General features: G+C 45.4%; 1 protein-coding gene across 1 annotated transcript; it reads right to left on the minus strand.

The window, feature by feature from the left end:
- Nucleotides 1-1,639: 1,639 nt before the first annotated feature.
- LOC119921125 (translation initiation factor IF-2-like) lies at nt 1,640-12,667 on the minus strand. The gene is made up of 3 exons (XM_038741485.1): nt 12,592-12,667; nt 11,738-12,265; nt 1,640-1,971 (listed from the first exon to the last, which is right to left on the minus strand). Exons 2-3 carry the CDS (start codon nt 12,161-12,163, stop codon nt 1,966-1,968), a joined length of 432 nt encoding a protein of 143 aa, XP_038597413.1. The 5' UTR covers nt 12,164-12,265; nt 12,592-12,667; the 3' UTR covers nt 1,640-1,965.
- Between the last annotated feature and the right edge of the window lie 436 nt (nt 12,668-13,103).

Genomic DNA, 13,103 nt, shown 5'->3' on the forward strand with positions numbered 1-13,103 from the left:
AGGAAAAGAGATAAACAAAATAATTAAATTCAGAAGGATATCTGAAGTCAGATGAGCTGATCTGTTCACTAACTGGGACGTTCTAGTCAATAAAATAGCACTTAATATTTGAAATGCAGTTGTTTTGAAATAACGTCCTTACTACAAAGATTCAACTGCTAAAGGCATTTGCCATTATGACTGTCTGTGAGCCTTTCAAAATGTTCTGATCAGGTACCTGGGAAACAACAGAAACTTATCGGTTTCAGACTTTGCCCCATCATGACCTACATTCATATTCACCAACCTCAGGATCCATGAACAGTCTTACTCTGTCTTTTCAGCCCATGAACAAAAACATAGGTCACGTTTCTGATGTCTTTGTGTCATGTGAGTTTTGTTTTAGTGAAAAGCACTTAAGAGCATTTCACAATGCAGATGCAGTGAACACTTTGATTGTCCACGTTGGAGAAACCTTGTTCATGGCCTCCTTCTGGTCTGAAATGCCCCCCTGTCCCCTTCATATCTGACAGAACATTACTCTCTTCATCTTCATAGTCTTATTCAAATCCTATCTTCCCCAAGACCTTCTGCCATTAAGCCCTCATCTCCTCTATTTTCTCTCCCTTCTACATCACCTTTGCTTTAGGAAACTTTCCCTTTAAGCACTTGATATTCACCCCACCCTCAACCTCTCAACACTTGGGCACATATTATGCTAGCGGTGTCATTTTCAATACAGAGGAGAGCTATATATGTATTCTGGATAGAGACAGAGAGTGTCCAGAGGATATTTGCATTCTTTTGAACTGAAGAGACAGAGAAGAAATGTAATGTCTACATAATCTTGAGCACAGTGAGGGAAAAACAAAGTGTTTAACTCTTCCATACCCTGAGCAGGTAGTTTGAAACCTCTAGTGTCAAAGGGTTTGGTCTCAACTGACTATGGAGATAAAACTGTTTTGATCTGGAACATTAGCATGAGCATAAACAATCAACAAAGAGACTGATACACAGAAAAGGCCGTTTTAACCATTTGGCATAAAGGACTGTGGTTGCTTGGTTGGCTGGTCAGTTATATTAAACATGTTCTGTGTGCTGAGCACTGGGCTAATTGCTGGGGTAGGGAAATTATAATTAAATCAAACACTGTCCTTTGACCACACAGGGCCTAAATTCTAAGATGGGGTAGGCAGATAAAAAGAATGATAGCAAGAGATTTTGAGTCATGGGAGGGATAGAGGCCCTGTCTAAATTCCCAGCTGGGTATTCTTTCCCAGCACTTAGCACATACCTCTAAATTATATATTATAAATTATTTATTCATAGAATATTTTTATCTATATTACCTATTAATTATCTATATTACCGTCTCTCCCTCTAGACTGTGTAAACTTATTGTGGGCAGGCAAGGTGTCTGCCAACTCTGTTGTACTCTCCTAGGTAATTAGTAAAGTGCTCTGCCTATAATAAGTACTCAATAAATGCCATTCATTGGTTGACTGAGTTCAGTATTCAGCAAACAGTAAACATTTTATAAGTATTAGTACTACTAGGAACAGATTACAAATGATAGTAATAGAATCAACGTCAAGATAATAATGGTAAAAGACGTAAGTAAAGGGTTCTTCCAATAAGGAGTCCTCAAACTCTTCAAAGATTCAGGCAAAGAGTGTTTAATGATGAACGGTGGTGGTGCTTCTGGGTATCATGAAGGTGGGACTTGGCATCCGGTGATGGCAGACTTGGAACTCCTGGTCTTGAAGGGGATCCAGATCTTCCTTATGTCAAGCTCTGCCCACTCTCTGTCCCTTCAGGGAATGGGGCTTCTAGCACATGGGAAGAAGTTGTTGACACCGAACTTGGACCACACACGGTCAACTGCTCATGAGCAAGGCAGCAGGAGAGAGACTTTCACTCCAACAGGTCACCGTGGTTGAGGAAGGAGCACCCATTCTGGTTGTGCCAACAGCAAACCCCAAAGACTCAGCACTGAAAAGAATAATGATAGTACGTATTAAGCGCTTACTATGTGCCAAGCACTATTCTAAGCACTGGGGTAGATAAAAGTTAATTGGGTTGGACACAGTCCCTGCCCTATATGGGGTTCATATTCTTAATCGCAGAGTAGCTCAGTGGAAAGAGTACGGGCTTAGGAGTCAGAGGTCATGGGTTCTAATCCTGACTCTGCCACTTGTCTGCTGTGTGACTTTGGATAAATCACTTAACTTCTCTGTGCCTCAGTTTCCTTACCTGGAAAATGGGGATTAAGACTGTGAGCCCTATGTGGGATAACCTAATCACCCTGTATCCCCTCAGCACTTAGAACTGTGCTTAGCACATGGTAAGCACTTAACAAATGCCATCATTATTATTATTATTGTTGTTATTATTAATCCCTATTTTACAGATGAAGTAACAGAGGCCCAGAGAAGTGAAGTGACTTGCCCAAGGTCACACAGCAGTCAAGAGGCATAGCCAGGATTAAAACCCAATACCTTCTGACTCCCAGGCTTATACTCTATCCACCAAGCTGCACTGCTTCTCTAATCCAGCTGCTAGTTCAGTGTTACACGCTCACACATCCACATCTACAGATACTGCTCAAGCTAATGACGATGGTTCATTGGTCTCTCCCAATATGGTGTCCTTACATTTCTTCATCTTTCCCTTCTTTCCTCACCACAGCCATTGCTGGGAAGGAAGCATGCTGGGGTAATAACACACACACACACACACACACACACACACACACACACACACACAATAGATTGACACTGAGCAAAGCACTACCTAATAATAATAATTGTGATATTTTTTAAGTGCTCACTATCTGCCAAGCACTGAACTCAGAAAGGCTAGGGCAGATGCAAGTTAGTGAAGTCTGACAGTCCCTGTTCCACGAGAGGCTAACAGACTAGAGGGAGAACAGATATTAATACAATGTTCTGCACACAGTAAGCACTCAATAAAAACCATTAATTGAGGTATTGAATCCCCATTTTACAGATGAGAAAGCTGAGACACAGGGTATTTCAGTAATTTACTCAACGTCATACAGCTGCCAAGAGGCAGAGCTGGGATTAGAATCCAGGTCCTCTAACTCCCAGGCCCTTGCTTTTTTCATTAGTTTCCCAAATAATATTCCTTAAGAATTCATCTTGAATTCTCATACTCTCTGCTGGTACCATTGTTAGTCTTTTGGCATCCAAATTATTTCTCTACTTTTTTTTTTTACAACAAATAACTTTACAAACAATAATGAGCAGGGATAAGTGCACTAATGAAAAGGAAACTTTCCTTTATTCAGACTTGGTTTATGTTTGCATCCAGTGTTCTAGAAAAAAAAAATAGAGTAGAGCACCCAGAAGATTTGCGGGATATTTATCTAGTATTTTTCTATAGTTCCCTCATAAATCTTCCCTCAGCTTTCTAGGGCGATTTTGTAATTAATATTAAAGAATATGTGGTTTTGATACTCAGAGCTCAAGATTGTAAGCTTCAGAGTCTTATGCTACCACCTAGTGGAAAAGGTAAGTCATTATTGTACTAAAACAATCTTTGGGCATTGAATGGTTCACATGAGCTGCATTGATATTTATTGTTGTGAAGGTTGTACTTCAGTCTCATTGAAAACATCTCATTATTTCAATAGTTAGTTTTAAGAAAACAAACATGCACAATCTTGTCTGCATGGCTCAATTTATGTGAATCACTCAAAGGACATCTCTCAGCTCATTGTGGGGAGGGATTGTGCCTGTTATATTTTTGCGTTGTACTCTCCCAAGCGCTTAGTACTATGCTCTGCACACGGTGAGCACTCAGTAAATACGATTGATTGATATAAAGGCAATTGTCAAGCAAACATATAGCACCTTTAAAACTTGGCTACAATACTGTCAAGATTCTGACTCTAGTGTCATCATCATTAAGCAATGACAGGGTTTATTTAGCATTCTGTGACCAGTGGAGCTCCAGAATCTCAGAAATGCACTCATTTTTGAATTGTCAGACCAAAAGCAGGAGACATAAGTCAAGGAGGCTTCTAAATGCATTCAAATCTAAGGAATACAGATAACCATGTCAGCGCCGCTGCATTCAGAATGAATAGGAGGAGAACGTTTGGCTTATTCTTGTGGGAAATATTTGCTTGGTATATAAATGCAGATTGGGCTGTGTAAATCAACCCATCCGTGGTATTTACTGAGACCCCAGTGATGCAAAACAGTGTAATAAGCAGTTGGAAGAGTACAACAGAGAAACACATTCTCAATGAGTTTAAAATTTAGTGGGGGAAATAGACAAAGATTATATATCAATAGAGGAGGAAGGACAGGGATATGGCCAGTGCTACTACCAAGATGAAGACGAAATAACTGATTAAATAATTCCATACCAATTAATCATATTTATTGAACACTTGCTGTGTGCAGAACCCTGTACTAAGAGTTTAGGAGAGTACCATATAACACACACATTCCTGAGCTTACAGTCTAGAGGGGAGTCCATATGTACATCCTTTCTAGAGATAGGAATATAATTCACAAGTCCTCAGTGTGGCCATTTGGTCGACATAATTAGGATGTTGTGGATTAATCCAGGAAGGCTTCCTGGTAGAGGGTTTTGAAGTAGGGGAAAGCTGAGGTCTGGCTGATTTGGTAGAGGAGTTAGTTTCAGGCTGGGGAAGCATCAGGAGCAAGGGCTGGGGAGGGGTTTGGAGGGAGAGTCAAGAGGGTATAGTTAGAACATTTGCTAGAGAGTAGCAAAGAGAGGGAGCTGGGGAGTAGCTGTGAAGCGAGCCATTTTGGAAAGTGGAGAGAGCTGATGGTCAGCTTCAAATCCAGTAGAATGGAGTTTTGGGTTTGTTTATTTTTTCTGGTGTGGGGTAGGATGAGAAGCTATTAGAGGCTTTGGAGGAGTGGAGAGACCTTTCAAGAAGATGATCCAGGGAGTGGCATGTAAATCTAAACTGAAGGGAAGAGTGGCCAGAGGAAGGAGGCCAGTGAGGAAGCTGATATTGAGTTCTAACCATGAAAAACAGGGTTTTGTTTAGGTGGAGAGAAAGGGGCAGATTTGAGAGATGTTGTGGAAGAAGAACCAGCAGGATTTAGTAGTTGATTGAATGGGATCGTTGAAAGACAGAGAGGAGTTGAGATTGCAGCTCTTGGGACAGAGAGGACGGTGGGGTAAACTTGTTGTGGGCCTGTGATGTGTCTGTTTATTGTTATAGTGTCCTTTCCCAAGTACTTTGTACAGTACTTTGCATACAGTAAGTGCTCAGTGAATATTATTGAATGAATGAATGTGGGGACAAGGTGGGTGTAAATTGCCTGAAGCGATTGATTGGTTTCCCGGAGGGCCTGAGGGCCCCATCTGATATCACCTCCACCACCCAGGGAAAGGGGTGCTTGCAAGTATCATAACTATTACCAAATTCATGCATTCATTCAATCATATTTACTGAGAACTCGCTGTGGCAGAACACTGTACTAAGCACTTGGGAGAGTACAATAGAGCAACAGACACATTCCCTGCCCACAATGAGTCTTGTTCTGTGCCCCACCTGCTCACCTACACAACCCTATCTAACAGGGGTCTGTTCAAGAGGCCTCTGAGTCTGAAGGTCTGAACCGCCTGCTCCCCACCCCACCCCTCAATCCAGGCACCTCCAGTCCAACAGCTCCGCCCTTCTGCCCAAACAGAGATGGCTGGGGGGGAAGTGGTAGACTTTACCACAGCCCAGCTGGGACACAGAGTCCCAACTGCCTCCCCCACTTCCCCCTATGAATCAGCCTGGAAGCCCTCCAATCTCTCTGTCTGACCTCAGGGCTAATCGTGAGCTAAAAGTAAACAACTTCTTTGCCAAGGAAAGGCTAAATGCCTCTAAAACAACCTGAAATAATAATAGTGGTATTTGTTAAGCACTTAATATATGTGCTATATTGTACTAAGCGGCTGAGGTAGACCCAAGCAAACTGGGTTGGACACAGACCTTGTCCCATGTGGGGCTCACAGTCTCAATCCCCATTTAACAGATGAGGTAACCGAGGCTCAGAGAAGTGAAGTGACTTGTCCAAGGTTAAACAGCAGACCAGTGGCAGAGCGAGATTAGAACCCATGACCTTCTGACTTCTAGGCCTGTGCTCTATCCACCACTTCATGCTGAAATGACAGTCTTCCTGATCCCACCCTTTTGTGGTTTCCCCTTCAGTACTTGGGGACCAAGTACAAATCAGCTGCATCAAGTAATCCAGAGTTTCAGGTAACGATTTACCACAGTGCTCGTGTTTGTATCCTGGGACACAGATCGGAGACCAAAGGGCAGAACACCTGAGACTCGGACCTTCCGAATTGCAGAAGTGGGGTGTACCGCTAGATGGCAAAACAATGTTTGGGATTTTATAGCATCTTGGAAAGGCCAAGAAGAGCCTCTGGAGGACAACCATCAGAGAGCAGCAGAGAAAGAGATAAATACCGTGCAACCCAATCTTGAACGATGTGACAAGAGCGGTGGGCTGTTTAGAGACCCAAGGAGCAGACAGACCAGCTCGATCTGCAGCTATCGACAAATGTGTTGCTCATCTCATGAAGATTTGGCATATTGTACTCCCCCAACTGCTTAGTACAGTGCCCTGCACACAGTAGGTGCTCAATAAATCCTTTTGAATGGTTGATTGATTCTGATGGATAGGGTTGAAATAAGTCCCAAAGTGTAATTCAAGTACAGAAACTGAGCCTCCCCCTTGGAAGTAGAAAGATAAAAATAGAGTCAATGGCACTGGGAATTAAAGCTGTTTTCCCTGCCTTGCTACACTGGGAAAAAATGGAAGAAGAGCAGGAACATAATAATTCACTTCGCCAATGAGTAGAATACTTCCTATGCTGCTGTGATCACATCAGCATGGCTTCGGTTGGGGTGAGACCTTCAAGGAGAATGAGAAGCAGAGTGGCCTCGTGGATAGAGCATAGGCCTGGGATTCAGAAGGATCTGGGGTCTAATCCCGGCTCTACCACTCATCTGCTGTGTGTGTGTCCTTGAGCAAGTCACTCCACCTCTCTGTGCTTGAGTTATCTCATCTGTAAAATGGGGATTAAGACTGTGAGCCCCATGTGGTACATGGACTGTGTCCAACTTGATTATCCTGTATCTAGCCCGGTGCTTAGTAAAGTGCCTTGCACTTAGTAAGCACTTCACAAATACAATTTTATTAATAATAATAATAATAACCAATTAATCAAGAGTTCTTATTGAGTGCTTATTTTGTGAAGAGCACTTGGAAGAGTACAACACAGCACAACATCGCATAGGACAATGCTTAACACAGTCAGCATTTAACAAATACCATAAACACACACGCACACATGCACTCACGCAAGCACACACACACACACACACAAAAAAAAACCCACTCCCCCTGCCCCCCAACTTGGTAGACACATTCCTTACCCACCAGGGGCTTAATAACATACGTGGCTCTGTGGAAAGAGCACGGGCTTGGGAGTTAGAGGTCATGCGTTCTAATCCCGGCTCTGCTGCTTGTCAGGTGTGTAACTTTGAACAAATCACTTAACTTCTCTGTGCCTCAGTTCCCTCATCTGTAAAATGGGGATTGAAACTGTGAGCCCCAAGTGGGACAACCTGAGCACCTTGTATCCTCCCCAGCGTTTAGAACAGTGCTTTGCACATAGTAAGTGCTTAACAAATGCCAATATTATTATTATAATAGCTTGACCAGTGCTGTAATAATAATAATAATAATAATAATAATGATGCCATTTGTTAAGTGCTTACTATGTGCGAAGGACTGTTCTAAGCATTGTGGGGGATACAAGATGATCAGGTTGTCCCGCGAGTGGCTCACAGTCTTAATCCCCATTTTACAGATGAGGTAGCTGAGGCCCAGAGAAGTTAAGTGCCTTGCCCAAAGTCACAAAGCTGACAATTGGCAGAGCCGGGATTTGAACACATGACCTCTGACTCCAAAGCCCGTGGTCTTTCTACCTAACCACGCTGCTTCTCTAATGACTTCTGTAATAACTGTGCAAAATGATTGACCAGTTCTCTTACTGTAGCAAATGATTGCAAAATTTGCTTATTATTTGTTATTCAAAAGCTTCTGTTCTAAAACTCACTCAACCTACATATCTGGTTACTGAAATGAACATACGAAATGAAAATCTTATTTTCATTTCAGTAATCAGATCTGTAGGTTGGGTCAATTTACTTTCCATTAAGCAAAAGGAATATGTTGAACTCTGTCCCTTTGTTAATAACAACAATAATAATAAGGATAATAAGAATTGTGTATGTCAGTTGCTTATTAGATAATAATGATTGTGGCATTTGTTAAGTGCTTACTGTGTGATAAGCACTGTACTGAGTGCTGGGGTAAATTCTAATCAGGTGAGGCATAGTCCCTGTCCTACATAGAGCTCAGCTCTATGAAAATAAGTTGATACTGAGTGAAATTCTACTAGACACTACCCCGAGTCCCTTTGTGATGTACTGCTGCTCCATTGGCTTCCCTTTATAATATAATAATAATAATAATAATAGTATCTTTTAAGCACTTACTATGTGCCAGTCAGCCTACTAAGCATTCACTCATTCAATCTGACTCCACCCACCTCTCAAATTCAAATTCTGAGGTATGTATTATGTACATATTGCAACATCAAGTAAAAGATTCCACAGATACTGTGTATTATGAATGTGGAAGAGCAGAAGTTCTAATTGATTCATTTATGCAATTGCATTCATTCCACTGTGTGCAGAGCACTGAACTAAATGCTTGGAAAGTACAATACAGTAATAAAGAGACAATCCCTGCCCACTCCGGGCTTACAGTCTAGAAGGGGGAAGGCAGACATCAAAAAAAAAATAAACAGGATTCAAAATAAGTAAATAGAATTATAATTATATACGTAGCAAAACAAGTAAACAGGCATTAATTTTACAAGATTAGAGATACGTACATAAATACATAGCTTTGGGGCAGGGGGGTAGAGCAAAGTGAGCGAATCGGCGCAACAGGGAGGGAAGGGGGAGCTGAGGAAAAGGGGAGCTTAGTAACAGCATATATTGATTGTCATTTTTGTAATCCACATATATAGGCCTAGAATTATAACAAGAGCGGAGCAGGTACAATACAGTCAGATCAGACGCAGTCTCCATCTGACACGGGGTTCACGCCAAGGAGGAGGGAGAACCATTTTTAATCCGTATATAACAGATGAGGAAAGTGATGCACGAGGAAAGTGATGCACAACGAAAGTTTAAAGGAGAGGGACAGGGCATTGCTCACAGCTGAGTTTGAGGGGCAAAATCAGATTGAAAATAAAGATCCACATGACTTTAGAATGTACAAGTTTTTGTCCCGCTTTGTTTCTGCTGTCACTGAGAGACGCAGCGTGACTCCGTGGAAAGAGCACGGGCTTTGGAGTCAGAGGTCATGGGTTCAAATCCCGGCTCTGCCAATCGTCAGCTGGGTGACTCTGGGCAAGTCACTTACCTTCTCTATGCCTCTGTTACCTCATCTGTAAAATGGGGATTATGACTCTGAGCCCCGGAGGGACAGAGACTGTGTCCAACCTGTTTCCAACCTGTGTCCAACCTCAACATGTCCAAAACAAAACCTCTTATTTTCCCACCTAAACTCTGTCCTCCCCCTGAAGCACAGAGAAATGAAATGATTTGCCAGAGGTCACAAAATAGACAAGTGATGGAGCTGGGATTAACCCCAGTCCTTCTGACTCCCAGGCCCAGGCTCAAATTACTAGGCCATGCAGCTTCTCCCAACTTATTCAAGCACTATTCAAACACTCGATTCATGAAGTGCTTACTGTGTGCCAAGAACCTAACAACACTTGAGAGGTACAAATAACAGAGTATTTATTTATGTATTTGCAGGGGCCTGGCGGACTTGGCGAGGCAGGTGGAGCTGGTGGTCTCAGGCAGCTGGCGATTGTGGCCCGGCTGAGGTGTCTGGCTGGTGCAGTGACCCGGAGGTGTCCAGGTGGCTGGATTGGTGGCCCAGCAGATGTTTCAGGGAGGGTGGCACCAGTAACACAGTAGAGTAGGCAAGGGGGATGGAATTGGGTGAAGGTAAGGGTGAAGGTGAAGGTAAAGGTGAAGGTATTGGGTTAGCTTGCATCGGTGGTTCTGTCTCCCCCTTTTAGACTGTGAGCCCACTGTTAGGTAGGGACTGTCTCTATATGTTGCCAATTTGTACTTCCCAAGTGCTTAGTACAGTGCTCTGCACATAGTGTGTCATCCTCGACTCCGCTCTCTCATTCACCCCTCACATCCAAGCCGTCACCAAAACCTGCCGGTCTCAGCTCCGCAACATTGCCAAGATCCGCCCTTTCCTCTCCATCCAAACTGCAACCCTGCTCATTCAAGCTCTCATCCTATCCCGTCTGGACTACTGCACCAGCCTTCTCTCTGATCTTCCGTCCTCGTGTCTCTCTCCACTTCAATCCATACTTCATGCTGCTGCCCGGATTATCTTTGTCCAGAAACGCTCTGGGCATATTACTCCCCTCCTCAAAAATCTCCAGTGGCTACCAATCAATCTGCGCATCAGGCAGAAACTCCTCACCATGGGCTTCAAGGCTCTCCATCACCTCGCCCCCTCCTACCTCACCTCCCTTCTCTCCTTCTACTGCCCAGCCCGCAACCTCCGCTCCTCCGCCGCTAATCTCCTCACTGTACCTCGTTCTCGCCTGTCCCGCCATCGACCCCCGGCCCATGTCATCCCCCGGGCCTGGAATGCCCTCCCTCTGCCCCTCCGCCAAGCTAGCTCTCTTCCTCCCTTCAAGGCCCTGCTGAGAGCTCACCTCCTCCAGGAGGCCTTCCCAGACTGAGCCCTTTCCTTCCTCTCCCCCTCTTCCCCCTCTCCGTCCCCCCATCCTACCTCCTTCCCTTCCCCACAGCACCTGTATATATGTATATATGGTTGTACATATTTATTACTCTATTTATTTTACTTGTACATATCTATTCTATTTATTTTATTTTGTTGGTATGTTTGGTTTTGTTCTCTGTCTCCCCCTTTTAGACTGTGAGCCCACTGTTGGGTAGGGACTGTCTCTATGTGTTGCCAATTTGTACTTCCCAAGCACTTAGTACAGTGCTCTGCACATAGTAAGTGCTCAATAAATACGATTGATTGATTGATTGATTGATTGGTTAGTACAGTGCTCTGCACATAGTAAGCACTCAATAAATACAATTGATGATGATGATGATGATAGGCACCGGGGAGGGTGGAGCCAGTGGCTCCAGGAGGTGTCAGAGAACGATGAAGGTGCTGGCAGGCCAGTGGTGGTATGAGGCTAGTCAGCAAAGTCTGTCCCCACTGGTCCTCCCTGGAGATTAGGTGGCAGCATTGTCGCCAGATCCGGTGGTGGTCTCCCCTTCCCGCCCCGATTTCTTCCGGCCTGATGGATAGGACGGTCGGCCATGTCAGTGCAGGGCGGGTTGGCTCTGGATGGAGGTGAGGTGGGAGCTGCCACTGCCGTGGGCCACCGCTTCCACTGGCCTCACCTGATCGGTGGCAGGACCCTCCACATCACTGGTTTTATGTCTTTTGGACAGAGGTCCATCATCATCCAGGGAGTGGGGCAGCTTCCAGGGCTGGGGAGGGGCCGGTGGCACAGGCGTTGGTATGAATGTGGGCACAACTATGGCAGTGGCCACTGGCTGGGAAGGGCGGACCACCTCCGAGGCTCTGTGGCACCTGAACCCCCTGATTACCTGGGTTACGAACGAGGCCCGACGTCCCAGCCTCGTCACCTTCGCCAGTTCCGGACGCTTCTTTCTGGGCCTCTTGAGTTTCTTCCTGGGAGGCCCAGGCTCCTTCTTGTCCCTGTGGGTCACCTCCTCATGGGCCCTCTTCCTGGGCCGGCAAGGGGCTGATGGTGCTGGTGCGGGTGCTGGAGTGGGCACTGCTATGGCCTGGGGGCGCTGGGGCACCTCCGAGGGTTTATAGCAGCGTATGCCTCGCACAACCCTTGTTACAAAGGATGCCCGGCGCCCGAGAGAGGTCATTCTGGCCTTCTCTGGCCTTGGCTTTCTAGCCTTTTTCCGCCTTTTAGCAGGGGGGCCCTCCTCCTCCCCTCCCTTTGGGTTTACCCCTTTAGGGGGCCTCTTCCTTGTCTGGGGATGGGCAGGTGGCAGCATCCCAACCTTGCTCTGTGCCAATGCAGGGTCCCCAAAAGCCTTCCACCGCAGTCTCTGCTCCCCACCTCGCTGGGTATAGCCCACGGTGGGGAGCTTGAGGCCCTGCAAAGGAAACAGAAGAGAAGACCCACCCCCCGGTCAGCAATGAGCCAGAGAGTATTTGTCAGATTGAGAAGGAAGGGCATTCCAGACCTGAGATGGGCCATGGACTAGGGGTCGGCAGCAAGATAGAGGCACAGTGAGGAGCAAAGTATGCAGGCTGGGTTGTAGACAGAGCGAAGTGAGGTGAGATAGGAGGGGGCAAGGGGATGAAGTGATAAGGGAGGGCCCAGGGCTGGGGGAAATGGGAGGCAGACCGCCCTCCACCCAGCCAACTCTTGGACTCTTCAGTGATAGGGAAACTCCAATAGTCTCTAGAGAGGCCCTACCTGCCAGGTGGCGATGAGTAGAGCCTGGCGATTCCTTCAGATGGTAGGGAAGACTCAACTTTGCCGTGATGGTTCATTGCTGTAGGAATGAGAGGTTGCTCTGGGGGTTGCCTGTTTTATAGGGTTGGAGGGTCTGTGAGGTTGTCAGAGTTCTGTGAGGTCACGGGGTGGAGGTGAGATCCTGGGGGGGCAGGGGAGGGGCAGGAACCCTCTCTCACAGGCCAGTCTCAGGACCTGCCCATGGATTGAGTGACAATGGGAAAGGAGTCCAGCACACAATGGCCGACCCCCACTACTACTATCATTACTACTATTACTCAACCAGTCATATTTTTGCAGCACTTACTGAGTGCAGGGTGCCATATCAAGAGCTTGGGAGAGTACAACGTAACAGAGTTAGTAGATTTGTTCCTTGACAAACAATGGATCACAACGAAGATTAGTTTAGAGGGGGAGGTGAGTTCAGTCACTGGGGTAATCTCTAGGTACCCTGTTATTTTTGGTGCAAATGT

Source organism: Tachyglossus aculeatus (assembly GCF_015852505.1).
Source record: "Tachyglossus aculeatus isolate mTacAcu1 chromosome 12 unlocalized genomic scaffold, mTacAcu1.pri SUPER_6_unloc_1, whole genome shotgun sequence".
NCBI lineage: Eukaryota > Metazoa > Chordata > Mammalia > Monotremata > Tachyglossidae > Tachyglossus > Tachyglossus aculeatus.